Raw genomic sequence first — 25,825 nt, 5'->3', positions numbered from 1 at the left:
TAAACTGAGGCTAACAGCTGAGCTGTCAGAGAGGTGTAAGTCCAGTCCTGGGGAGGGCCCCACCAATAGCTTCTTGCCCTTTGCTGTGCTCTGCCCTGCTGCTGCCTCCTCAGCTGGGGCAAGGAAGGTGATCCTTGAATTGCCCCAGACAAGCTGCAGGCAGAACTGGGAAAGAATGCTGAAGTAGCCCTACTACCACTTGAAAACACTCACTTTGGAAGAATTTCCTATCTCATTGCTCTACTTTACAATCTACTTTTTTTCCATTTGGTGTCTTCAAATTCTGTGTTTTAATATCATTACAAAAGTTTGCAGATGTTTTGAATTCAATTGTTTTATTTTTTTTACACAGGGAGAAGAAAATCGAAGGTCTGAACTTTGTTAGGTGTTTGTCTGCCTACCATGCAACCATTCTGACTGCAAAGCTGCATGAAACCAGTCTGGCTGTGGCACAAGAGGTTAAATTTTGCTCTCAGAATGTTTCACTGTATGCCTGGGTGTGCATTTTGTAGCCCTGAGGTACACTGAAGGGAAGTGGCATGTTCACCTCTGCTTTGGTTGCCTGCCTCAAAAGGATGGGTCTGTCCTTCAGCACAGCAGCTCCCACTTCAGATACCAAGAGTTGATTTGATTTGCTGAGGGACAGAAAACATTGGGATTGTAACTCCTTAACATTTCCATGTTTGTGTTTTTTAATTCTCCCACCTGAATCAAGTCAGAAATGTGTTTCTAAGTTGCTTTTAATGTTACTTGAAACTTACAAAGGGAAACATTAAGCTTTATTTCTTTTAAAGTATATTTTATAAACATTATTCATTGTTTGTTTGGGTTTTTCCTGTGTGCAGGTCAAGAATTTACGCTCAGGTGTTTCTCGAGCTGCTGTGGTCTGTTTAGGGGATTTGTTCACCTACCTGAAAAAGAGCATGGATCAAGAACTAGATAATACAGTAAAAGTCCTTTTGCACAAAGCTGGTGAATCCAACACATTTATAAGGGAAGAGGTAGACAAAGCACTGAAGGCTATGGCTAATAATGTGACTCCAGCACGTGCACTTTGTTCTCTTATAAATGGAGGGCAAAGGTAATTCTTATAAAGACTTTATACAGAAATAACTTGTGAATAGATGGAATTAATCAAATACAGGCTTTAAAAAAAACCAAACAACCTAAATCAATGTAATCTGAAAATACAGTAACTCAGCTCTGAAAAACTTCTACCCAGGGCAGCATTTGTTGGCATAAAAATAGAAATGTAACTCCCCTGTTTCTTCCTGTACATGTAAATGTTGGCTGTTGATTTTAGAGCTTGGTGGATTTTCTGGTCATTTTGCAAGGCTTCAGTAATGTTAATCACTGCTAGTAGCATACTCTTAGGAAACTGCTGTTGTGCTTTGCCTAGTGAAGTCCACATAGCATTCACATTCTTCCCTTGCTCTGCAATCAGATGCCTATCACTTCTTCAGCACTGCTTTCTTATTTAGAAGGATGATTTATAACTTACAAATCTCTAGGCTTCTAGAGTATCAACCACTCTCCTGGTTGATTTCATGTGCTTCTACTCTTGGCTGGTGAATGGTCTTTTTTGTCTGCATTTGCATTTCCTTCACAGTAGTGATGGCCTTTATTTTCTTGAGTACCTCAAACATGACAATCCTCCGTTTATGGCTGCATGGTTTGGTTCTCCCCTCAGTCTGTAGAAGTTACATTCCTTTCTTTTCCTGTTGAGTGTGTTTTCTTTTATATCCTGACTTATGTGCAGCAATACTTAATGAGGGCACAGGGCATGCCAGGCTGGTGGCTGGATAGTCCTGCTTGTACTTAGTCTCTGTCTGTCGTGGCTTAGCTGACATTCAATGGACTGCTTTTCTCACAGCCTACCCCTTCCATTAAATATTTCAGATTCTACCTTATAAATCAGTCCTTAGCCTTTCTGCACAGCTACAAATCATAAGAGTTAGTCTTGACTGAAAATACTTTGTTTCCTGGGAAGGTGATGGTTGAGGAATCTGTTGATTCTGTCCCCTGAAAGGCAATGGGAACCATACTGCAATTACCTGAACTTTTACCAGAAAGCCAAATATCAGTCTTGGGATTTCAATTACTGCTGCATCATGCCTGCCCACAGCTGTTCTTGTGCACTGAGGAGCAGCAGACAGTAACCACAGGAGGCCATGTAAAGCAGTGTGTTCATGTACCCCCATTCCTCAGAAATCCCTGGCCAAGCAATACTCATGACCCTAACTGACCACATCTGCTCTTCCCCATTTCAGTGACAGATTCAAACACACTGACCTATCCTTAAGGCTTCTCTAGACCTTTAAGGATTTCCTCCAGTTTGAGACACATTTGCAGATCTCTAAGCATCAATAATATCTGAGCTGTGAGGCTGAGTACAGCAAACCTGAATATTTGCAGCCCTGAGTAGGTAGGCAGGCAGGTAGGTAGGTAGGTGGATTAGATGGATAGATAGATGTACTGATTCTTCATGAGCTAACAACTTGGTTTTGACTTTATCAATGAGAATAATTGAAAACAATTTTGTTTGCTTTTGTGAGATGCTGCTTTAGAGACACTGGAGTATTGCTGTAAATTCACCTTGGAACAGATGCTTGATCAAAGAGCTTGATCTGAAAGGGGACTATATTTCAGAAAGTTTAAAATCAGGGGGTTTATCTGCACAAGTTGTGTTTTATTCTAAGGTCTTGGATGCCACAAGAAAGATTTCCAACAATTTTGCCTGAGCAGTGAGCATTCCTGGGGAGTGTGGGCACCACAGCTCTCCTTGGCCCTGCCACAGGAGTTGGGCTGCCCCTGTTTCCCTTCTCCTCTGCTTCCAAGGCTGCTGAACAGGCACAACAGCAGGCACTGAGCATGAGTCTTAACTCAGGGAGCTGAGCTGGAGCTGGGAGGGTGGCAGAGGAGCTGGGAAGGTGGCAGAGGAGCAGGGAGGGTGGCAGAGGAGCTGGGAAGGTGGCAGAGGAGCTGGGAGGGTGGCAGCATCAGCAGGGAGTCAGGCAGAGGAGGTGCTGGAGATGTGCTGCAGGCTGGGCTGTGTTCTGAGCTGCCACATTTGTTAGTTTGAATAGACCTGGTTAGTTGTCTGTGGAGCTGCTTTCCTTCCAGTGAGGCCATGGGGATAGATGGAATCAGAGGAAACAAAACCCACAGTGAAAGAAAGGAGAATAGGGTGATGCAGGGAGAAGGCTGCAAAGCTGGGCTGTACCCAGTCCTTAGCTCTCTACTTTAAACCCAATGAGCCACATAAACAGTTCATTTACTGTGCAGTGAAACTCACCTCAAAATAGGATTTTTTTCAATCCAAAGATAAAAATAAAATTGGAAAAATCTTGAGGTTTTATAATTGTGTACTCTGAAAATGTGGGGCTGGCTGGTACAGCTGAATTTATATAAAAGGGTAGTTTGCTGCAGGAGTTTGAAAGCTGATGTCAGCTCTCTCCCATTCTCATCAGCAGAATGTTTCATGTTTTGCATAAAAGAGACTTCCACAAGATTTTTACAAGTCCAGAAAATACTGCTTCATATAACTTGATATAAAATCCACAAGATGTGTGTCTGAGCACAGGGACTAGTTTTTCATAATGCTGATATAAAGAACACACAGTGATGTGCTTTCTAAAATATTTTACAGTTATTTTAAGGAAAATGAGAGATTAAAGTTCTAAAAGAAGAAAATTACTATTTTTATTAATCCAAAAGCTGTAGTTAGATGTTGAAACTGACTATAAACAAAAAAGATACAATTCTTCATTTTCCATTCTGCACTCTTGCTGTGGGTTTTTAAGTGAACAAAATGAAATTATCATTATCCTCTTAAATAAAGTTGTCTGTCTTTGCTCCAGTGTCTTCTATACAGCCAGAATAAGTATCTGCATCTCAGCAGTACAGTAGCTGTAGATGATGCTAAAGATTAAGAAAGCAGACTTGCATCCCAGATGGGGCAGAGCACAGCCCTGGTGCTGTGTGTGCACTAACCAGCTGTGTTTCCTGCAGCCACCTGCACTCAGCAGTGAGGAGATGCACAGCCCAGCACCTCGCAGACATCCTGGAGCGGATGGGGCCGGAGCGGGCTCTGTCTGGACCCAAAGCTGTGGCTGAGAGGCTGTTCCCTGCCATAGCCAGATTTGCACAGGACAGCTCCCAGCAAACGAGGTTAGTGAGGGGAAACATAGAATTACAGAATTGGCTGGGTTGGAAGGGACCTCAGAGCTCATCAAGTCCAACCCTTGATCCACTCCCCCCGTGGTTCCCAGCCCATGGCACTCAGTGCCACATCCAGGCTCTTTGGAAAGATCTCCAGACACGGAGAATCCACTACTTCCCTGGGCAGCCCATTCCAATGCCTGATCACCCTCTCCAGAAAGAAATTCTTTCTCATCTCCAACCTAAACCTCCCCTGGCACAACTTGAGACCCTGCCCTCTTGTCTTGCTGAGAGTTGCCTGGGAAAAGAGCCCAACCCCCCCCTGGCTCCAACCTCCTTTCAGGGAGTTGTAGAGAGTGATGAGGTCTCCCCTGAGCCTCCTCTTCTCCAGCCTCAACACCCCCAGCTCCCTCAGCCCTTCCTCACAGGACTTGTGCTGGATCCCTTCACAGCCTCCTTGCTCTTCTCTGGACCTGCTCCAGCACCTCAAGCTCCTTCCTGAGCTGAGGGGCCCAGAACTGGACACAGGACTCAAGCTGTGGCCTCACCAGGGCTGAGCACAGGGGCAGAATCCCTTCCCTGGACCTGCTGGCCACGCTGTTCCTGAGCCAGGCCAGGATGCCATTGGCCTTCTTGGCCACCTGGGCACACTGCTGGCTCATGTTCAGGAAGGGTTGGGATCAGACATTCCAGGTGGCTGAAGGCTGTGTGAACTCAGTGTGTGCTCCTCTGCAGTGACAGGAGAGCCTTAAGGTCATCGAGTCCCACCCCTAACCTGATTCTGCCAGGGCTGTTGGGGCACCAGAAGTGACAGGTACTACCTGGACACCTCCTGCAGCCGTGCCCAGCCTGGCTGCTGCAAACAGAGGGGCTCAGAGGACATGCTCTGCTGAGCACAGGGAGATACAGGCCATGGAGGGAATGCTGGCACAGAATTGTCACAGTTGGAAAAGTCATAAAAGATGATTGCATCCAACTGTCAGCATCCCCCCTCAGATAAAATATAGAAATCAATATCTGTATCACCCACTGGAGCGTGTCCTGAAGTGCCTCATCTACAGTTTTTGAACTGCCTGGCAAGGCTGGACCAGCTGATGTAAAGTCTGCTCTCATTATTTTCCTCAGTTGTTGATTAAATAGTGACTGTTGAGCAGAGTTTCTTTGCAGGAGGATGAAATGGATGTCTGGTTACACAGCCTCCCTCCAGTTTTATAGTTTGGAATTGCACACCTGTAGTTGTCCCTAGAGTTCCAGGGCAGATCCATGTTCACGGGTGTGCATGTCCTGGTCTGTTGCAGGTATTATGGTCGGAAGATGCTCTTCAGCATGATGGCTCACCCTGACTTTGAGAAAACACTAGAGAAGTATGTGCCGACCAAGGATCTGCCTTACATTAAGGAATGTGTTTGCAATCTGCACGAAAAGGTATGTGGAAAAACTCTGTAACAGCTGAGGAATATAAAGGTGTGTGGTTGGCTGTTAGACAGGGAGCCTGCAGGGATGGGGGAATGCATTCTGAGCAGGATGAGTGACCCAGTGACACCTGCATGGCAAGGTGCTGCTTGGTAGCTGACCTGTAGCATGCCTGCACTCCCTGCAGATGAAATGGACTTTGCTACTTCACTTGGCATGTCAGACCTGCTTTGTCAGAGTCTGCAGCAGTGCAGAACCAGCCATGTTAATGCATGGTTCACTTCTGTGCAGGGTTTGGGGGAGATGCCATTGGATACACCCTCAGCCAAAGGAAGACGTTCCCATACTGGGAATGTTGGACATTCGAGGTCATCATCAACTTCCAGAGATGCTCTCAACATCACTGACAGGTAATTATCTTCAGTGGTTTACCCTGTTAGAGATTTGGCTTCTGGGATAATAGCCTGTGTGTATTGGCACATTCACAACAGGGTTCTGAAAATAAAAATACCTGAAGGAAAAGGAAACACTTGACATATCCCAGATAAACTACAGTTTATTGCTTAGGTAACTGTTAGCATTAAAATGGCTTTGTGCATTTGGAAGTTAATTTGTCCTTTGACTGTCAATGAAAACACACCCAGGACACAAAACACTTGGAATTCACTGTAGTTCCATGTCATAAGCAGCTCAAGATACTGTTGCTGAGATCCTATAGAAAAAATGTGGTAGCCCCAGTACAGATTACCTATTTGTGGCCTTACCTGGACACTTAAGTGTTCAGTTCATGGAATGCTTTCCCACCTCCATGGGGAGAGTGTGTCTGAGGTGAAAGACTCCTGTTGTGGCTTGATTCTTTGTTCACTGGATAACTTCTTCCTTTCCAATAGAGAGACAACAGAAACCCGTGAAGTCACAAGAAGAGCAGCTCCCCGTGGCTCACTGGAAAGCGAGGAACATGTGAAGGACATGATAGGTTTATTGAACGGAAAAGACTTCCGGGACCGGATCACTGGCATTAAGCAGCTGTTAGCAGACACAGAGAACAATCAAGGCTTTGTTGTTGCCAACATTGTGAAGGTAATTGTACAGGAACATTTTATTTCAAAGGTCTTTAAAGCTGTGTCACAGGTTTCTGATAAAAACCTTGGCTCCCTCTTATTCAGTAAGAACATCTGTTTAATGGGGAAAGGTCAGGTATGCCCAAGGGGGGAGAGGTAAGCTACAAAGGAAGTAAAGGGAAGGAAAAAAAAGAAAGTTTTAACTTAGAGATTGCACCATCTGAGCTATTTCTGGAATACTGTGTGTGGTTTATCATGCCATTGCTGAGTAAATATCAAAATACCAGAACAGGTTACAAAAAGAGCATCAAGGATTAATCGAGATCAGAAAATCTCTTTGGAACACAGCTGCAAGTTCTGCCTGCTTTGTTTGTCTAGGAGAAAGTGAAGAAAGGGCTTTATTATGGTAAAGCTTAAGGTAAGAGGACAGGAGGTTCTTTTGGAGAAAAATACAATGATGAAGTCCTGCAGTTGTAAACTAAAGATAGAAATAATAAAAGGAAACCCAAGAGTGTCTTCTAACAGTGCAGTCCCTTTGCTGTGAAACTGAAACACTTCCATGGAACTTCTCCATATCTAAATTGTGTGTGGTTTGGAAATCTTCAAAGCATTCTTTTTGCTAAACAGAGAGATTTCTTGCTAAAAATCCTTGCTTGCAGAGAGTATTAATCATCTGGAGAGTTACAGATGGAGTTTACCTCCATTACATGATATGGGAATGATTCAAATGCAGATGAGATGAGGTAGAGCTTTGCTTGCTATAAAGAGTCTCTCAGGTGTTTGCACAGCTGAACCATTTTTTCTAAGATGGACAATCCAAGTGTAACAATAAAGAAGGACATGTAATACCTGAAACATGGTAAATTCTGGTCATTGCTGTTTGGGTACTTTTTCAGATCTTTGATGCTTTCAAGTCTCGTCTGCATGATTCAAACAGTAAAGTCACTCAGGTTGCTTTGGAGACGATGCACAAGATGATTCCTTTGCTGAAAGACAATTTATCACCTGTGATCAACATGTTAATTCCTGCCATGGTCGACAACAACCTCAATTCCAAAAATCCAGGGATTTATGCAGCTGCTACAAATGTTATTCAGGCTCTATGTCAACACTTAGGTAAGTAAATTAAAGAGTTTTAATTTTATTCAATAAATCTTAAATTGAAAGAGTTATTCTTTCCAGTAGTTTCCACCCAGTCATTATGCTGTGTAATGAGTCATTGGTTTTATTCTCACACTTTATAAAGCAAACGAGTCCTTTCAGTATTTTCCAGTCCAATAAAGAAATACAGCTGGCTGGGCTTGTCAGCACACACGTGGTTTTGTGAGGTTTCCATTGCAGGCATTTTTTTTTGCTATGAGGGTGACTGAGCACTGGCAGAGGATGCCCAGGGAGGCTGTGGAGTCTCCATCCTTGTAGGCAACTCCAGAGCTACCTGGACATGGTCCCAGGCACCTGGCTGCTTGAGTGGCCTTGCCAGAGCAGGGAGTTGGACTCCAGAGGTCTCTTCCCACCTCAACTGTTTTTGTGTTTTAATATCCCAAAGCTTGTCACACTGCTGAATCTCTTAAACAGGTCAAGAACGAGAGTCTTGCTGTTTGTGTGTGCCACAACTCTTCTCCTGCCTCAACCATTTCAGCTTTGGAGCAGAACCTTAGTATTTTCAGTAAAAGAATATGCTAAATTCTACCAGATTCTAGGAGTTAGGGCTTGTTAATAGATTTTTTTGTACTTTTATCCCCTTAAATACATCACTATATCTTTTTGTAGTTGATATACCTTAAGTAAGGTTCTTATTTACATTTTTCCATATTGTGTTTGTGTCCAGCTTGGGTTGTTCAGATTTCTGTTAAAGAATTTTTACATGTTTTGTTCCTTGCATTTAGACAACTATTTGCTCCTCCAGCCATTCTGCACAAAAGCCCAGTTTCTGAACGGAAAAGCAAAACAAGACATGACAGAAAAGCTTGCTGGTAAAATGATGTTTGACTTTGCATGTTTGTCTGTGTGTGTGCCATCCTAAGCAGACAAGTTCCTTGTAGGGTGGTGGTAGTTCCATACCTTCCCTGCTGTCCCAGGACATTGTGGGCATTAACAATGCAGCAGCTGTCAGGTTTTACCCCCTTCTAACACAGATTGAAGCTCTTGCTGACAAAGCAAGATTATTACATAGTCAGATACTCCCCTGCAAGGTGTGCAAATACCTTAAGCTTATAATAATTGTAATACTGAGTCAGAGAGGGTGAGTTTTGGTTTGTAATGAGTTTCACTGTATTGGAAAAGTATTCTGTTCTCTACAGCTGCCTCCTGCTAGCTCCTCAGTTTTATTTCTGGACCTTTACTTGCTCTCATTTTAAGGCTTTTGATAATCCATACTGGCTTTCAGTCCTAAAAGATCCCAGCTGACAAGCTGAGCTGCAGTCACAACTAAGTGGGCAGGCTTCATAATGGTCCTTCTTCCTAAACTGGTGTCAGAAGGCAAATTCTGTTACAAATTTGAGACAAATTTTTGACATTTACATACATATTTTAGCATTAGGGATTATTAGTAGTAGAAGAGTTGAAATTTCCTCTGGTGTTTTACGTGAGCAAGGGGTGTTTTTGTGGGAAATGTGCTTACCTTCTCAGTAGTTCTGTGTGCAGTAGCAATGGAACTGAACTAAATAACATAATGGACAGTCTGTTCTTGAAACATACCTAAATTTATGCTTTCTGAATGTGGCAGTCATGAGCCTTTAAACAGTCCACCTCTTGCTGGGATTTTTTGGAGTAGTGTCTATTATATATCAGAAGAGTCCATTGTAGCAAAAAGGCAAAATATTTGCCAATCAAATACTTAAATCACAAGTATGGGAAATGCTTCATCTTAAGTATATTTATAGTATAAGACTACTTTGCTCCTTAAATACCCACTGCATATTTCTGAGGTGGAGGGGAAATCATAAAATCAGATGTTACACAGTGCACTGTGAGAAATACAGGTCCTTATGGTAATCTAGCAAAAAATAATAAAAACGCACTTTGCTTCTTTTACTTTTTTAATTTAATGGAAAATTTTAGTTAGCTGTAGTAGCAGTGCTACTGTGTGAGCTCCTGGGGGAGGACAGAAGGGGTGTTGTAGGGAAAGTTGGTGCCTTTTCTTGGAGCACTGCTGCTGCATGGACGGTGATGCTCTTGTGTCCCTTCAGTGGTTGCTCTGAGGAGATGGTTTGACGTGGAGAGCTTTTTAACCCCCCTCAAAGCAGGGGATCACTTCTGAACTGTCTGTTTACCTTTCTTCCAGACCTCGTCACAGAGTTATACCCACGGAAGCCTTGCGCCGTGGAGCAGAAAGTTCTGGTTGTCCTTTGGCACCTCCTGGGAAACATGACCAACAGCGGCTCCTTGCCCGGAGCCGGAGGGAACATCCGGACAGCCACAGCCAAACTATCCAAAGCACTTTATGCCCAGATGGGACCCAGCCTCCTCAGTCACGCTGCATCCCAGCCACCACACATCAAGAAGACTTTAGAAGAATTCCTGGAGATCAACACCTAAAAATGACTCCGTGCCTGCGTGGAACCTCAGCTGAGGGGCTGTGACTGAGGGATGGTGGCTGAGGGGCTGTGGCAGAGGGGCTGTTGACTGAGAGGCTATGACAGAGGGATGGTGGCAGAGGGGCTGTGACTGAGAGGCTGTGACTGAGGGGCTGTGACTGAGAGGCTGTGGCAGAGGGATGGTGGCAGAGGAATTGTTGCAGGGGGCTGGTGGCAGAGGGACAGCTGTTGGCAGGGGGATGGTGGCAGGGGGATGGTGGCAGGGGGATGGTGGCAGGGCTGCCGGTGTCGGTGCCCGTCTGAAGGGCTGGGACAGTCCCTGCTGCCGCCTGACTCAGGGGTCAGTACCGCGCCTGCCCGGTTCTGATGAACAGACACTCGCGGCCCGGTCCCTGCCGGTCCGACTTGTTTCAGTGCTTGTTTCAGAGAAAAAGCCCCCAGAGATAATTATACAACAGTGTTTTGTTTGGTACTTGTGACAAAAAAAGAAAAAAAAAAAGAAAAAAAAAAAAAAAGATGTATTTTTGTAATCCACTGATGCGTTTGTACAGTATTAGCTTGCTGCGGCTGCAGCTCCGGTAGTGTCGCCGGGCTGAGGGACAGGCCGAGCTCCGGCAGCCCGCAGCCGCTCGGAGGGACCCCGTGCCCCGCCAGCCCCGCTCCCCGCCCCTGCCGCAGCCCGGCCGGTGCGCGCGTTACGCGGATCCCTGACGCCAATAAAAGGACTCCGTTCCCTAACGCTGCGGCCGCCGCCTCCTTGCCTGAGGGGAGGAGGGAGGAGGGGGAACGCGTCGCCATTTGGCGGGAGGGCGGGGGGCATGCGCGGAGCCGGCTGCGCAGGGGCGATGCGCGGTGCGCAGGGGCGGTGCGCGGTGCGCAGGCGCGGTGCCCGTTGCGCAGGCGCGGTGGGCGCTCGCTGTGTCCCGGGGCGGCAGGCGGGAGGCGCGCGGTGGGCAGGCGGGCGGCGGCCCCGCGTCAGGTAGCGGGGATGAGGCGGGGGGACCCCGGGCAGGGGCTGTGCTGCGACCCGGGGTGCGGGGTGCGGGAGTGCCCGCGGCCAGGGGAGGGCTGGAGCCGTGCGGGGGAGCGGGCCGGGCCGGGAGCGGGCGGGGAGGAGGGAGGAAGAGGTGTGTGAGGGAAGGACGCGGCCCGCGCCTGCTCTCGCCTTGCCCCGGCAGCCGCCCCGCGCTGAGTGCTTTCGGTTCGGTTACGCTGCTGGGTTTTGGGTGTACCGAAAGGGCGTTCTTGAGGCACGAACCGCCAAGGGGGCCCCGGATCCCCCCAGCCCAGGGTGCGGGCCGGTCCCGGAGGGTTCCGGCAGTGCCGGTCAGGACTGTGAGGGGGGTTCGGGAGAGCTGGGGCGGGTGGGAGATGAGGTTTGGGGTTCCTCGGTGCTGCCTCTGTGTGTCTGTGTGGGGGTTTTGCCCTCCGTGTTTTCCGTTAGTTCATTCATGTTTATAAACACCAGTCTTGCGTGCAAGAAGCGCTCGATTGATGCAGACTAAATAATAGATGTTTATGTAAATTATTTTAAAAATGGGTGCATCTAGTTATCTGATTCTTATTCAGCCGGTGGACACGAGTGCAGTCACTGCCATGTGGCTGCCCCTGCCTCACGCCCCTACCCCCTGTATCCCGGGGGACAGAGAGGTTCGGTACTGGCTGTAACCCGGTGTGTTCTGTTTGGGATGTGCCTTGGTTCCCTGGGGTGTTCTCGAACGCCTGCAGCTGGAAGAAGCTCTCAGATAAGACTGTTACTTTGTGTAAGAAACGTTGTGTTCTGAGCTGATCCTGCACCGATTCTCCCTTTTATTTCCACCCCCCCCCTTCCTTCCTTTTTTCCCTCTCCACAATCTGAAGACAGCTGGATTTGGGGGAGCTGCTTTTTTAAACTGGAATCCATCTTCTGAAACAGGTAGAGAGGGAAAACATCTGTCAAATATCAGGGAACGTTTAGCTGATAAATCATTGTCTATTGAAAAACAGTTGCACTTGCTTGCTCAAATTTCAGAGCTGTAAACATCCTTTAAACCTTTTTCTCCAACCTTTTGCATAACCCACTGCTTTTATGCCTTAATTTTATTAGCTTAGCAGAGGAAAGCTCTGAATGGCAGCAGCTGTCACAAGTAAGCAGATCTCTTCTTTCTTTTTAGTTTCTTACAGACTATGTTTATTCCTAAAAACCGTGCTGAAGAAGCATCTCCAGCACTTCCTAAAGAAGCTGGTTCTGATGCAGGCTTTCTAGGTGTCCCAGGCTGTGGGGGAGAGCTGGTGATTTGTTAAATATCTCACACAGGCATTCCCTTTTCCTGCAGACCAGAAGTGGCACAGTGCTCCCTGCAGTCACAGCGTGTGTGCCTTGCTTTTAAATGGCTCTGACTGCTCATGGCAGTGTTCACTCTTAATGAACAGTTACCACAAACCATGAACCGTTTACCTGAAAGGAAAGGAATGGCATTTATGTGGTTGCTGGGTGATGTATACAATGGAGATTAGGAATAATTACTTTTAAAACCAGTTATTAGGAGACCTGCAGAGGAGGCCACGTAGACCTTTCAGCACTGCACCCAGGTTTCTTGCCTTGGTGAGCTCTTTGGAAAGCATGAACTGATGCCTCACACATTGAAGCTGCTGAAGATTGTGTATAGATAGTTTTCCTTTCTGTCAGTTTACCCCCCACACTGTATTTTTCATGACTTATTGATATTTTTGTTGAAGTAAAAGCAAGTGATCTGCTTCTCTTTTCAGGCTTTCAGTGGGAAAGAATTCTGGAGATAGAGTAGGGTAGAAACTATGTGGGTTTGGGTTGGTTTTTACATGCTAAGCTTATTTTCTGCCTCCTCCAAGGAGTACTGAAGGCAGTTGCTGCTGTGTCTTCCTGGATGGTGGTCTGGCACTGTTGTTTATCCCAGGCAGACTCCCAGCTCAGAGCTGCTGTGTTCTGAGTCCCCTGGTGTTCCCTGGGCTGCAGTGGTGCTGGGGATGGAGCTGAGCACTGGGGGCATGGCTGGGTGAGCACCTTGGGCTGGACTGGCCTCTGGGCAGGAGGGCAGGGCTGGGCAGCAGCCTTTGGCAGGAAGATCAAATGAAGAGTGGGAGGGAGAAGGAGTCTGTCCTGAGGGGCAGGAGGAACCCCTGACATGTGAGCTGTGTGTGGGAGTGAGTGACTGCCTGCAAGGGCCCAGCCAAAATGGTTTTTGTGGCCCTCTGCTCCTCAGTAGTTTATGTAGACAGTAATGTGGACTGAGCCTGGTGCTGGTAGTAATTCTGTCCTTTGCAAAGTTAACACTCAGTTCAGGTAGGTGTTCAGGGCTTTTATCTTAACATATCTTCATGTTGCAGAGGTCACTGATTTGTGCTGAGCAGGAGAACTCAATGAATTTGAACACAGTTCTTTATTTGGAATAAACTGACACCAGACTCCTACAGGAAAGCTGTAGTGGTTCACTTTTCTACCTCAGTGGCCACCTGTGATAGAAGAAGCCCCATGATTTGTGTGTGCAGATGTTAAAACATATGGCTGCTTTCAGCATTTTTAGAATTGTGAGTTGGGCTCTTGCACGAGGCAGATCTGGCTGATGAAACTTTGTGGTGAAATACATGAATGCCTGAAGCACTTGGGACACTTGGCTGGTGGCTCACACCAAAGTTCTACCTGAACCTTCACTACAGGAATACTGACTCTTCTTTTTTTCCCCAGGATCTGGTACTAGAGAGCAGCAGTGACCTGAGCCATGGAGAGCACAGGGAATGCTGAGGAGGAGAAGCCGACTGTAAGCAATGACAGCACAGGCAATGGTGCTGAAACAGCCACAGAAGAGCAGCCCATGGACTTCAGCACAGAAATCATGAGTGTGACTGAGATGGAGCAATCACCTGATAGCTCCCCTGACTTGAATGAGGAGAACACCCAGGAGGGTGAAATTCCAAATATTGAGAGTTTACAGACAACAGACATTGATACTTGCTTCCCTCCTGATTTTGACAAGTTTTGGAAAGTAGTGGAGGACAATCCCCAGGATTTCACAGGATGGGTATATCTCCTACAGTACGTAGAGCAGGAGGTTAGTACATACTCCCCTTCTCCTTGGCCTTCCAGAAATAAAGAAAGAAAACCCCAAACATTGTTATTCCAGAGACAAATCCTGAGCTGTACATCAGCCTGTCACAGATGCTGTTGTGAGACAGTTGTCCTTGCCAGTGTCGTCAGCAGAGCTCACCAAACCAAAGCAGTGGTTTCAAGACCACGTTCAAACAATAATTATTTTAGAAATAGAGTGCAGCCTTTTATAAGTTGATTTTGTTGTGCATTTCTTGCAGAACCACTTGCCAGCTGCCAGGAAAGCCTTTGACAGGTTTTTCACACACTACCCCTATTGCTACGGGTACTGGAAGAAGTACGCGGACCTGGAGAAGCGGCACGACAACGTCAAGCAGTCTGACGAGGTATGTAGGTAGCTGGGGCAGCTTTGCCAGTGGTCCTGTTAGCCAAACAATGACTAACCTACTGCAAGTCATTTGGCTGCCAGTACCTGCCACCTGTGGCCAGGTTTGTAGGGGTTTTGTTTGCACTTGTCACCTCTGTGGCATTTGTAGCTAATGTCTTTTCTCTTTGTTGGCAGGTGCGTTAAACCTCTACAGTTTGTCAAGCTTTGCAGTGCAAGCCTCTGTATTACACTGCAGCTTAACAAGTAGGGCAGGGCTTTTCTGTCACTTCCATGTTTATTACTCGTTTTCAAAGCAATATAGTTGGTATGCTGGTCACAATTGCTACATCTTATTGCATTTTTGGTCAGACGCTGTCAATGATGCTCTAATGGGTCTGTGCCCTATGGTCTGTACCCCAAAGCCTGCCCACACAACCTGGTCAGAATGCAGGGACCGCTGCGCTTTGAAGATCAAGACTCTGCACGTGGAGATCAGAACATTGCCATGTTCTATCCAACCTCCACCCAAATGGTAATGGTAGATTATTTAAACAAAATTCCAGTAATTAGTATTTCTAAGGTTCACCGGATAACACAGTGTTGCCTCTCTATTAGGACGCCAGTAAGTATTTGAAGTACAGTTCTCCTTCTCTTCATAGGTTTATCGCAGAGGGCTTCAGGCAATTCCTCTTAGTGTTGATCTTTGGATACATTATATCAACTTCCTCAAGGAGACCTTGGACCCTGCCGACCCAGAAACTAACAGTACTATTCGAGGGTGAGTTGAAAGCAGAGGGTGTGATAGGAGGAGCCCTTACATGCAGTCACACACAGCCTGATCAGAGGAAATGGTGAAGCAAGGGGCAAGCTCCTGTGGTTATGTGAGGAGTTGTTACAAGATGGTGCAGCCAAATTCCATGAGAAGGGGTGGATAGTACAGTGGGTTTGAGGGTCAGAGGTTGTGACTTGAGAGCTTCAGGGCTGACATTAGGAAATACCTAGTGCAGCACTGGAAGAGGTTCCCCATGGAATTTAATTTTAAGTAAGTTAAATGTAATAAAATTTTGGATTTGAATTCCTTGGAGATTTTCTGCATGTGGCTCGAGTGTTTCTGACCTTGTCTGCTGCTGGCAGTGGTCCTCATTAGAGCAAGAGTTTGGACTAAAGTTTGACCCAAAATTTTTAAATGAACTTCAGCTTAAGCAGCTTCTAGCTGCATGATTGATGTGTAACTTTTCTGTGCTAAACTGCTCAATTAATGGTTTTAGAGGTGAAGATTGTGTATTTTCCTAATACCTTGTGCTCCTGCAAGGGATTTTTCTGTCACCTTTGCTTGTTCTGTTGTGGTAGTGCCGGAGGACAGAAAGGTGAGTACCAACTTTCTGAAATTCTAGAGATCTTGCTACAGAGTTTAAATGATGAACGTAAGTGTGGTTATGAGTAAGTGAGGGTGCTCATAATCTTTAAGCAAGAACTTCCAGAAACAACTGTAAAATTGCTTCATTTTTCAGAGCCTATGAACATGCAGTCTTAGCTGCTGGCACAGATTTCCGTTCTGACAGACTATGGGAAATGTATATAAACTGGGAGGATGAGCAGGGAAACCTGAGGGAGGTGACATCCATCTATGACCGCATCCTTGGAATCCCAACACAACTCTACAGCCATCATTTCCAGAGGTAAAGAGAAAACAAAGATCTAGTTAATGCTCTGAGTTTCTTAAGTACGCACTATCCTCCCTCTGTAAGTGTGAAAGTGTTCACTCACAAGAGCCTGAAATAGTTACTGAGGTTTTTATGTGTATTTACTTATTTATGTGCTCACACAGTCTGACTGCCTTAAAGTACAGATACATGTTTTAGGGATTTGGTTTTGGATAAATTTACAAATTTTGCTGTGGAGTAAGAATTGTGAGGAAAAAGAGGATCTCTTTGAAAAATCAGAATGAGCAGTTTTGAACTTTTAATTCCTCATGCAATGCTTAGGTGTGGTGGAACACTGATTGACTAAAGAGAAAGACTTGGCTAAATTCTAGAGAGTAGAATTCTGCACTGATTATGGAGAGGTTAAGAGAGAACAAGAAACCTTAGTTAAATTATACATCAGTCTTCCCCAGAAAGTCTACGAGTCTTTTAGTTTTGGAAATAAGGGTCTTCCTTTAAAACTGATTTTGCCCTTTTCCATCCCAGTATGTGGCAAGTGGTCTGTGTGAAGTTTCCCTCTGAAATGCAGAGCTTTGGAAGTTGCATTCTCATTGTTGGGTGGAACAAAGCCTTGCAGAACCCCATGAGGATTTATAACTGTGCTGTGGCTGTGCAGAATGTGTCAAGATGAAACATCAGGTTGTGTTGTCTCCTGTCTGGCTGTTGTTTAGGTTTAAGGAGCACATTCAGAACAACTTGCCTCGGGACTTCCTGACCACAGAGCAGTTTGTTCAGCTGCGCAGGGAGCTGGCGTCTGTCAACGGCCACAGTGGGGAGGATGGGCAGCCTGGAGATGACCTGCCCTCTGGGACTGAAGATATAACTGACCCTGCCAAGGTACATGTGCAGGAGGTGTTCCTGGGCACTTGTCTCTGGCTGAGAGATGAGTTGATCTGCACAAGACGTGGTGTATCTGCAGCTAAGGTGTTCCTGGCTGCTTGTTGTTGCCCTGCGGCTCAGGTGACAACTGCTGCTGTCTGCAGGATGTACCTTCCCAGTCTTTTCATGGGCATTAAAGAAATGGAGTTAAAAAGTGAAAGAAGTGGCATCCAAAGCTTTAGAAATGGGTATTAATTATTCCAGTTAACAGCCTAGAAACTGGTCTGAGCAAGCTCTTCACCAGCAGTGGTCTCCATAGCCTTCAGAGGTGTATGAAAACTTGGAGCCATCCAAAGGAATTGATGGCTGTGAAAATGTGTGTGTGCTGAAACCAAGTCTGACTTGGATCCTGATTGATTTTTAATCAGAATCACCTGTAGGATAAAAGCAAAACCTCAGCTATAAAACCAATTCAGCTGGGTTGCAGTGCACCGTCAGGGCAGTGCCCTGGCCCTGGCCCTGGCCCTTCCCCTTCCCCTTCCCCTTCCCCTTCCCCTTCCCCTTCCCCTTCCCCTGGCTGCTCAGGGTGACAGTCAGTGCATACTTTAATTTGTACATATTACTATCAACATAAAATGCACTCACAAAAGTTACCTGTGTTACATTTCTTAAATTATGTTTTAGCTAATCACTGAGATAGAGAACATGAGGCACAGAATCATTGAGATCCATCAAGAAATGTTCAACCACAATGAACATGAAGTCAGTAAGAGGTGGACGTTTGAAGAAGCGGTGAGTTTGGGTTTTCTCTGTCAGTTTTGAACATCAAGCTGGGAGCTGGGGATTTGGAGTAACAGCTAAGAACTCAGACTGTTGTGGGGCTTTGAACAAAGGTCATGTTTCACTTTTCAACCACTTCTCTTGTGGAAAGGCAACTTGTTCAGTCAACTCTGCCACGTGTGAGTTTAAAAATAAGCAGCATTTGTAGGCAGGGTGTTGTTCAGTGAGCTGTGACTATCCATGCATGATCCACTGTGTGCATAGTACTGCCCTGTGCACGGGGGGTGCTGCAGAAGAATAAGGGGGTGAAGGTAATTGTAATTAAAAAGGTGAGCCTGTCCTGGAAGGAGAAGGAAATTTGCATGGGTTTGTATTTCAGCATTACACTTGTAAACCTGAAATCAGTGAACTTACCCATCACAACATGCAGCTCCTGTGTAGAACATATGAAAAGTTATAAACTAATGGTTTGATCACTGCAAGTACAGTACTTTTTCCACATAGAATTCAGTTTGGTTACTTTTGAAAAAGCAGCCTGATTTTTAGTTCCCAGTCTTTTAATTTTTATTGTGTTTTTTCCTAGCTAATGCCATGTTGCATAACATGGTTCTTGTTTTAGATTAACTTTCTTTTTAAAAAGTACATTGTATTAAACAGCTGGGACTGATTTTCAGAGACCCCTTAGTGGGTCCCATGATGTCAGAGCTGTTTGGTTGCTCATTGCACTTTGTTGAGCCAGTCCCAGGGCTGCAGACAGATCCTGGTTTGATCCCGTGGGTCCCCCTTGTGTCCCAGAGCAGCCAGGAGTGCTGTCACCAGGTCACTTCCCTGCTGCAGAAGGAAGCAGAGCATGCAAAGAGTGTCCCTGGTGCAGGGGAGGCTCAGACCTGTTGCAGAACATGCTCATGTGAGTGTAGGTGTTGTTGGCTCAGGAAACCTTAAGCTGCAGATTACTGAAACTTGGGAGAATGCTAAACCTGCAGCAAATGTCCTAAGAAATGGGATGTCATCTTGCTCCTGAGTGGTATTTTACTACCAAGAGAATATATCTGCTCTGTAGGTACCAGCATGTTGGATCTATGAGGAATTTGAAACACAAACATGTCTTTAAAAGGGGCAGAAGAGGAGGAGGTGGGCAGCAGATGTCACAGAAGGGATGGAGATTGCTTAGACCTCTTTTACTGTTTGTTTTAGTGGGAGCAACGAAGCTGTGAATTCTTCAGAATGGAAGAAGAGAGTTTGGTTTCATAGCAGAGTTCAGTGAGGAGCAGGAAGGGGGTGACTGGCTTTAAATTTCAAGTGGCCCTGAAGAATTGAATGTTACTCCTTAATTATTAAGTTTCTTTATCCATTTGTATGTCTTTATCTCTGAGATGAAATTGCAGTACAGAAGAGAAATAATGAGGCAAAATGAAAGATGAAGGAGAGAAAAAGCAAACAGGTCTCTGGAGGGAAGCTTATTAAGTTCAAAGCAGTTCATCAATTTTCTCTGCTGAGCTCTGTCCCCCCCAGCTCCTCTTGTAGCCATCAGTAAACAGGCAGTCTTGCTAGCTCTGGAATAATCAACTTAATGTAGATGTTGAAGTTCACTTCAGTGCTCTGACTTCCCTTGCCATGACTCTCAGCCAGATTTTGAATTGCATTGGTAGGATGTGCACTAGTCCAACAGTAAGTACTGCACTGTTTGTGTCTGTGTCTGTGGGCAACATCCACCCCTGTCCATCATGTCACTTTTACATTGGGACCTCAGGCTTGCAAGGGAGTGTCTGCAGTGAGTTCTTCCTCAGCCTCTGTAAACACTTGCACTGAAAAAGTTTCCTAGAAAACCAGGTTTCTAGCCTAGAATGTGTTTGTCAGCAGCATCTCTCAGTCAGTACTTGGGTAACCCCAGCAGAGCTGCTTGGATAGATGTATGGTTCTGAAGCCCTCTTTATTTAAAAGGCATTACTCAAATGGTGTGTGCCTGTTTATTTTTTGAACCCACTTGTCATGCTTACTGGTCTTAAGTTGCCATGCTGTGACTCTTGCAGATAAAGAGGCCTTACTTTCATGTAAAACCTCTGGAGAAAATTCAGCTGAAAAACTGGAAAGAGTACTTAGAGTTTGAGATAGAGAATGGCACTCATGAGCGAGTTGTGGTCCTCTTTGAAAGATGTGTTATTTCATGTGCCCTCTATGAGGACTTCTGGATTAAGGTAAGGGAAGTGGTTTCCCACCTCTCTCCTGCTGATTGCAATCACTGATCTAGTGACTAACCTTTTGTACTCTTGTGGAATGTTGTTCATATATAACTATATCTGTTGCATTAGGAGATGGTCTGCTTGCAACCAGATTTGACTGCTGCATATGCCAACTTCGTTGCCTCTCTACGTCCTTCCTTACAGAAACTAGTCTAGTGGTTCAATAAAGGTGCTGAATGGGTTTAAAAAAAGAATTTTATCGTTCTGGCATGTTTTTAAAGACAAATACAAGCTTTAAATTGTCCCGTCTCTGCTCTGTTTTCAACTATAGTATGCCAAATACATGGAGAATCATAGTATTGAAGGAGTGAGGCATGTCTACAGCAGGGCTTGCACAATACATCTCCCTAAGAAACCCATGGTTCACATGCTGTGGGCCGCCTTTGAGGAGCAGCAGGGTAAGAGCAACAGCAGCTTTTATTGGGAGGGGGTTCTGCTGGGTGTTCAGGAGGCTGCCAGGTGTCTGGGATCCTAAAGCATCTTCACTGGTGTTGTAGGCAACATCGATGAAGCGAGGAGAATCCTGAAAACCTTTGAGGAGTGCATCCTGGGGCTGGCCATGATCCGCCTGCGGAGAGTCAGCCTGGAGCGCAGGCACGGGAACATGGAGGGGGCTGAGCACCTCCTGGAAGAGGCTGTCAGGAATGCCAAGTCAGTCAGTGAGGCCTCCTTCTATGCCATCAAATTAGCTCGACACCTCTTCAAAGTACAGAAAAATCTTCCAAAGGCAAGAAAAGTGCTGTCAGAAGCCATAGAACTTGACAAAGTATGTGGTTCCCTCTTTGTCCTATTAGAAATATATATATATATATACACACATACCCTGGTATTTTTCTCTCTTTCTGAGCCATTTTTCTTTTTTTTTTAAGTACAGCAACAATGATGACAGGAGTTGTGCCTGTATGTAATGTTCCATTACTGCATGGAGACACCAGTCCCTCTAAACTGATGTTGCTGTATTTGCAGCTTGGATGTTTGCAGTTTTTTCCCATGTGTTTCATACTTGTCCTAGCTTTCCTTTTTAGAGTCTTCTGTACTACAGGCACGTTCACATCTTAAGGTGAACAAAATTAATCATGCTGGCTGTAGTCAGAGATCATTTTTTTGTTACCACAGAGTTGTTTGGCACTCCAGATGTTCTTAGTTCACCATTAGTGAAGTGTGGCAACTGTTTGTGTAGGGTGAGACTGCTTCTGTTTGTGAAACAAACCAGCTCAGAGACTAACAGTGTAATCAGGAAATGTTTTTATTGATTTCCTAGCACGTATTTATGATGTTAAACCTTCTGGAATGCACCCAGTAGACAAGCAGTCAGTGTTCAATGACATAGCACGACCTCTAACACGTTTTTTTGCACAGGAAAACACAAAACTGTACCTCAACTTGCTGGAGATGGAGTACAGCGGCGACCTCAAGCAAAACGAGGAGAACATCCTGAGCTGTTTTGATAAAGCTGTCAATGGTGCCCTGTCCATAAAAATGAGGATAACCTTTTCTCAGCGAAAAGTGGAGTTTCTGGAAGATTTTGGTTCTGATGTAAACAAGTAAGATGTAATCTCTGCAGTGGCCAAATGAGGGTCACCAAGGAGGGCTTGTAGGAGCAGCAGGGAAGGGGCAGGGTTAGGGGCATCCCTGGTTTCTTTCTGCCATCAGCTCTTTCTTGAGGGATAGCTGCTCTTCTAAACCAAATTCTTGTTTTTAAATAACAATCTCTTTTCAGAAAATTACCCCTTTTTTAATGAAATACCTAACACCTCATAGAGGAAAACTATGCTGCCTGTAACTTCTCGCTGTAGTTTTCTCTTGGTAAGTCTTAGAAAGGAGGATGCTCCTCCAAGAGGGCCTGAAGTGTTTTGTGACAGGTACAACCTGGCACTTTTTACTCTGCCAGCTGCTGCTTGAGGCTTCCAAAGCTGCCTTGATTTGATTTCTGTGTCTAGAAGCACTAACAATTCTGTACTCTCCTTTGGGAGGGTCAGAAACCAGAAGTGTTACTTTTTAATTGAATACTAAGTACTTTTTTTTCCTCTAAACTCTCCATTGTAAAACAAGCACTTGTTTTTTATTTACATTTTGCAGCCAAGTAACATGGAAGAACTAACCATGAGTTAGTGTTTCCTGCTCTGTGTGTTCAGCAATAGCTGTCCTGCTGACTGACCATTCCAGCTTGCCTGGCAGCCAGGCATTCTGAGCTGTGGGATCCTGGAGAGGCCAAACAGAATTAAGTTTTCAGTTCCAAATTGAGCACAGATTAAGAACAAGAAATGGTTTCCACCAAGAGCTGTATTGAGAGAAGAAGCAGTTTTCATGGGATACCTTCTGAGCTGGTGTGCAGCTGATGAAATTACATATAGCTATTCATGAGGATTCTCAGTAGGACTCTTGTGCTGCATTAAATGTATCTTTGCTTCCCATGTTTGGGAACAGGTTGTAGGTGCTGCTTTGGGACTGCAATAGTTGTATATAATTGTATATAAAACTCATTTCTGGTGTTTAAAGAAAATTTGATTCCAAATAGTAATGGTGCTGCAGATGGCATCAGCAGAGAGCTGAGGGAATGCCATCACTGGAAGGAGCAGCTGTATCACAAATAAGTTCTAGAAAACTTCTTTATAAAGAAACTTCATAGAAGAACTGCATGAAGTGTGATAAGAGTTGAGCAAGTTGGGAGTTTCTGAGCTGACAGAGTTCCTCACTGTGCATTTTGGAATCAAATCAAGGTGTTTTTTTTTGGCTTTCCCATCTTCATGGCAGATCACTGCTTGAAACTGGATTATGTTTGAGTTTGCTTTAGTTTTGTATTTCTGCAGTTCCAAGTAGACATTTTGAAATGGTTGCTGATGTCTTTAAAACATTTACATGAAAACAGTGAGCAAAACTTGCTTTCTTTTTCTCTCCTTCAGGCTTTTAGATGCCTATGATGAACATGAAGCCCTTCTGAAGGAGCAGGATTCTCTGAAAAGGAGAGCAGAGAATGGGTAGGAATCTGGTCACCTGAGGGTGTAAATAGCTTGGCAGGCAATGCAGTGTGTGGCAGCTGAAACACAGGCTACACTGAGCTAGAGCTGAAACAGAGCACTTCAAAAATGGTTGAGAGAACAGCCTCAAATACTATTTTTATCTTTCTTCTGTGGTTGTATATACACTTATATTTTTCAGCTTTATATCTACTGCTTGGAAGAACAAAATCCGTGGGGTTTATAATCACTGCAAGTGAATGCTAAATAGAGCTCTGCTGTTGGCTAAAATGTTTGAAAACAGATTTATAGGATAATAACTTTCTGAATAATGTACCACAGAACAATATTGGTAAGAATAACTCAGTCTCTAAGCAGAATTCTACTTTTGCTGACTAAATTTGAGCACCAGAACAACTTTAAAAACCAGACTGTTGTTCTGGAGCACAATATCCTCCTGACTTTCTCTACATGAGATGATGTTACAGGGCACCAAGTTTGAAATCCACTTCCCCTAATGGGCTGTAACATTTCTCACCCAAAGGCATGCTCAGAATTTGATCTAAATTACCACTTACATTCACTTGGCAGATCAGAAGAGCCAGATGAAAAGAAAATGCTGACAGATGACCCGACCTTGGCCTCAGCACAGATGATGGATGGGGACATGCAGGTCAACCAGGCAGCCTACAACTACAATGCCTGGTACCAGGTAGGCTCCTGCTTTGGGTTGTTTGACACCCAGCTGCTGAACAGGGGCACCTTGGGGTTACCCCAGGGTCTTGATGGTCCTGAGTCAGTTGGTGAGGGTTAAAAATTTGTCTCCTCTTTGTGTTGATTCCTCTTTGGGCTGTTGTGTGAGTGAAGAGCCCTTCCCTCTGAGCAGCAAGAGGAGCAGTTGGATGGCCCTTCATGTGAAGGGATGTGTGGCAGCAGCTGAGGGTGTTGCTAAGGGCAATAGATCTGTTTGGTGCTGAAGTGTTCTGCCCAGGAGATTCCAACTGAGCTGACAGTGTTGATGATAGTTGCTTTCTGCAGCTCCTCTTGTAGCCTGTGGCAGTAACAGCAGCCCCAGCACATGCTCTGCTTGTGTCCACTGCATGTTGGGACTGCCCAAGGGCAGAGCATCACCACCTGCCTGGGGTGAGAGGAGAGCAGCAGGCTTGGAATGCTGCTTTGGAGGAGGTGGAGAGGGTCTGAGTGGGGGCTATACTGGAGCAGTTGGGTGGTCACTGATAATTAAACTGCAGGGAGCCTACAGAGCCCATGGAAGTGTGGGCAGGCAGGAGGCAGAGCAGCTGCTGTGCCATCCAGTTCAGAGCTGTTCCCATCAAGGCCAAGGGCTCCTTGCAGAGCCAGGAGGTGGAGGGGTCTCAGTCACCCTGGGGAATCTGCTCAGCACCAGGACAGGAAAAATCCCCCACTGAGCCATGGGAAGGGCAGGCTGAGGCTGTAGGTGAAGACCTCAGTCCTGTGGTTGGCATGGTGAGCACAGCACTGCCTGCTCTGAGAACAGCAGCCAGGAGCTGAGGGATGGGGAATTTTCACTGCTGGATACCTGCTGGGTGCAGCAAGACATGGGAGCAGTCTGGGGTCTCTGCTGGCTGCAGACTGAGGGCTCCAGAGGGAGTCCTGGGGGGCACCTGATCCAGCTGCCCTGGCACTGCCAGCTGGGGGGATGTGGTGGGAGAGGGGACGTGGGGCTGGGACACAGCTCAGAATTCCACCTCCTGCCCCCTCCCTTTTGGGACACAGCTCAGAATTCCACCTCCTGCCCCCTCCCTTTGTGCTGCCCCTGACACCGTGCTGTGGGGACTGAGCAGAACCCTCCTGCTGTGGCTGTTTGTCACCAGGTGTCCCCTGGGGAGCAGGGGCAGCCTGACTGACACTCTCCTGTGTCTGTGGTTTGTTTTTTTCCAGTACAATTACCAGAACGCATGGAATTACGGGCAGTACTACCACCCAACTTGATCCCAGGAGAGAGTGAACTTCACTGCGCTGCGGTTTCCACAAAGACAGAATTAAAAAAGAAATATATATTTTTCTAAATTAGGGCTGTGAAAAGAACTGTTGTCATACTTGCTTTTTGGTCTTCTGCATGTGACATGAGCTGATGTTCACAGGGTACGTGTGAAGCAGGATTCGTGTGCTTGTAACTGATAAGTGGTATCTGTACAATTCTAGTTGCCCATAAATGCATTGTTTTTTTTAATTCCCTGCACTAATTTATGGAAATATCTGAAGAATTTTGTTGGGTCTCATAATGATTCCATAGACTTAATCAGTAATGCTGTAGGTTTTTGGGGTTTTTTTGGGTTGGTATTTTCCCCCAAAGCCGTTGTGTTGGCCAGCAGGGCTGCTGCAAGAAGCAGGGGGGGAGCGAGGCTGTCCCCTCCTGCTCTGCTCCCTGCCAGCACCTCATGCCCTCTGCTGTCCCCAGAGCTGTCCCAGCCCCTTTGCCACCTCGGTGGGGTTGGGATCAGAACTTGGCAGGTGACAGGTTCAGCTTTTGCAAGCTGCCAGAGGTTATTTTCTATTTTGTGTTGGGGGTCAGAAATTAAAATGCAGTGTAAAATGATGTTGTATTCTTTTTTAAGAAGCACAAACAGTGTTTGGGACTTTTGTATTTGGAGTTTTTCATGTACACAGTGTGAGCAGAGTTTTTTTTCATTTTGATCAAAGTGATCATTCTCATTTTTGTAATAAAAGCAAGGAATTCAGTAGCCCT

General features: G+C 45.6%; 2 protein-coding genes and 1 non-coding gene across 7 annotated transcripts in view; all 3 read left to right on the top strand.

The window, feature by feature from the left end:
• TOGARAM1 (TOG array regulator of axonemal microtubules 1) overlaps nt 1-10,299 on the top strand; it is a 33,925-nt gene extending 23,626 nt beyond the window's left edge. Inside the window, exons 13-21 of the mRNA XM_030452511.1 lie at nt 353-458; nt 846-1,081; nt 4,012-4,170; nt 5,460-5,586; nt 5,866-5,984; nt 6,465-6,654; nt 7,532-7,751; nt 8,522-8,608; nt 9,919-10,299. Coding sequence (XP_030308371.1) covers nt 353-458; nt 846-1,081; nt 4,012-4,170; nt 5,460-5,586; nt 5,866-5,984; nt 6,465-6,654; nt 7,532-7,751; nt 8,522-8,608; nt 9,919-10,172 — 1,498 coding nt within the window. The 3' untranslated portion in view covers nt 10,173-10,299. The remainder of the gene's footprint in view (nt 1-352; nt 459-845; nt 1,082-4,011; nt 4,171-5,459; nt 5,587-5,865; nt 5,985-6,464; nt 6,655-7,531; nt 7,752-8,521; nt 8,609-9,918) is intronic.
• A 779-nt stretch (nt 10,300-11,078) lies between these two features.
• Nucleotides 11,079-25,820, top strand: PRPF39 (pre-mRNA processing factor 39). Of its 5 annotated transcripts, none has more exons than XM_030452478.1 (14): nt 11,079-11,150; nt 13,872-14,235; nt 14,492-14,617; nt 15,258-15,376; nt 16,110-16,277; nt 16,973-17,138; nt 17,805-17,912; nt 19,931-20,095; nt 20,412-20,538; nt 20,638-20,906; nt 21,500-21,684; nt 23,044-23,118; nt 23,689-23,809; nt 25,018-25,820. In XM_030452478.1, exons 2-14 carry the CDS (start codon nt 13,906-13,908, stop codon nt 25,066-25,068), a joined length of 2,010 nt encoding a protein of 669 aa, XP_030308338.1. In that variant the 5' UTR covers nt 11,079-11,150; nt 13,872-13,905; the 3' UTR covers nt 25,069-25,820. The 5 variants fall into 5 exon arrangements, with proteins under 5 accessions (XP_030308338.1, XP_030308339.1, XP_030308342.1 ...); XM_030452481.1 differs by lacking the exons at nt 11,079-11,150; nt 13,872-14,235 and adding exons at nt 14,794-14,862; nt 14,968-15,130 and having other exon boundaries at nt 14,542-14,617; XM_030452479.1 differs by lacking the exon at nt 19,931-20,095 and having other exon boundaries at nt 11,083-11,150.
• On the top strand, nt 21,012-21,097 carry LOC115598491. Its single transcript, XR_003987698.1, has one exon. It is a non-coding gene; the product is annotated as a small nucleolar RNA SNORD127 (small nucleolar RNA).
• Nucleotides 25,821-25,825: the final 5 nt, after the last annotated feature.

This window comes from Calypte anna, chromosome 5A (assembly GCF_003957555.1).
Source record: "Calypte anna isolate BGI_N300 chromosome 5A, bCalAnn1_v1.p, whole genome shotgun sequence".
NCBI lineage: Eukaryota > Metazoa > Chordata > Aves > Apodiformes > Trochilidae > Calypte > Calypte anna.
This window is presented reverse-complemented; position numbering and strand designations above follow the sequence as displayed.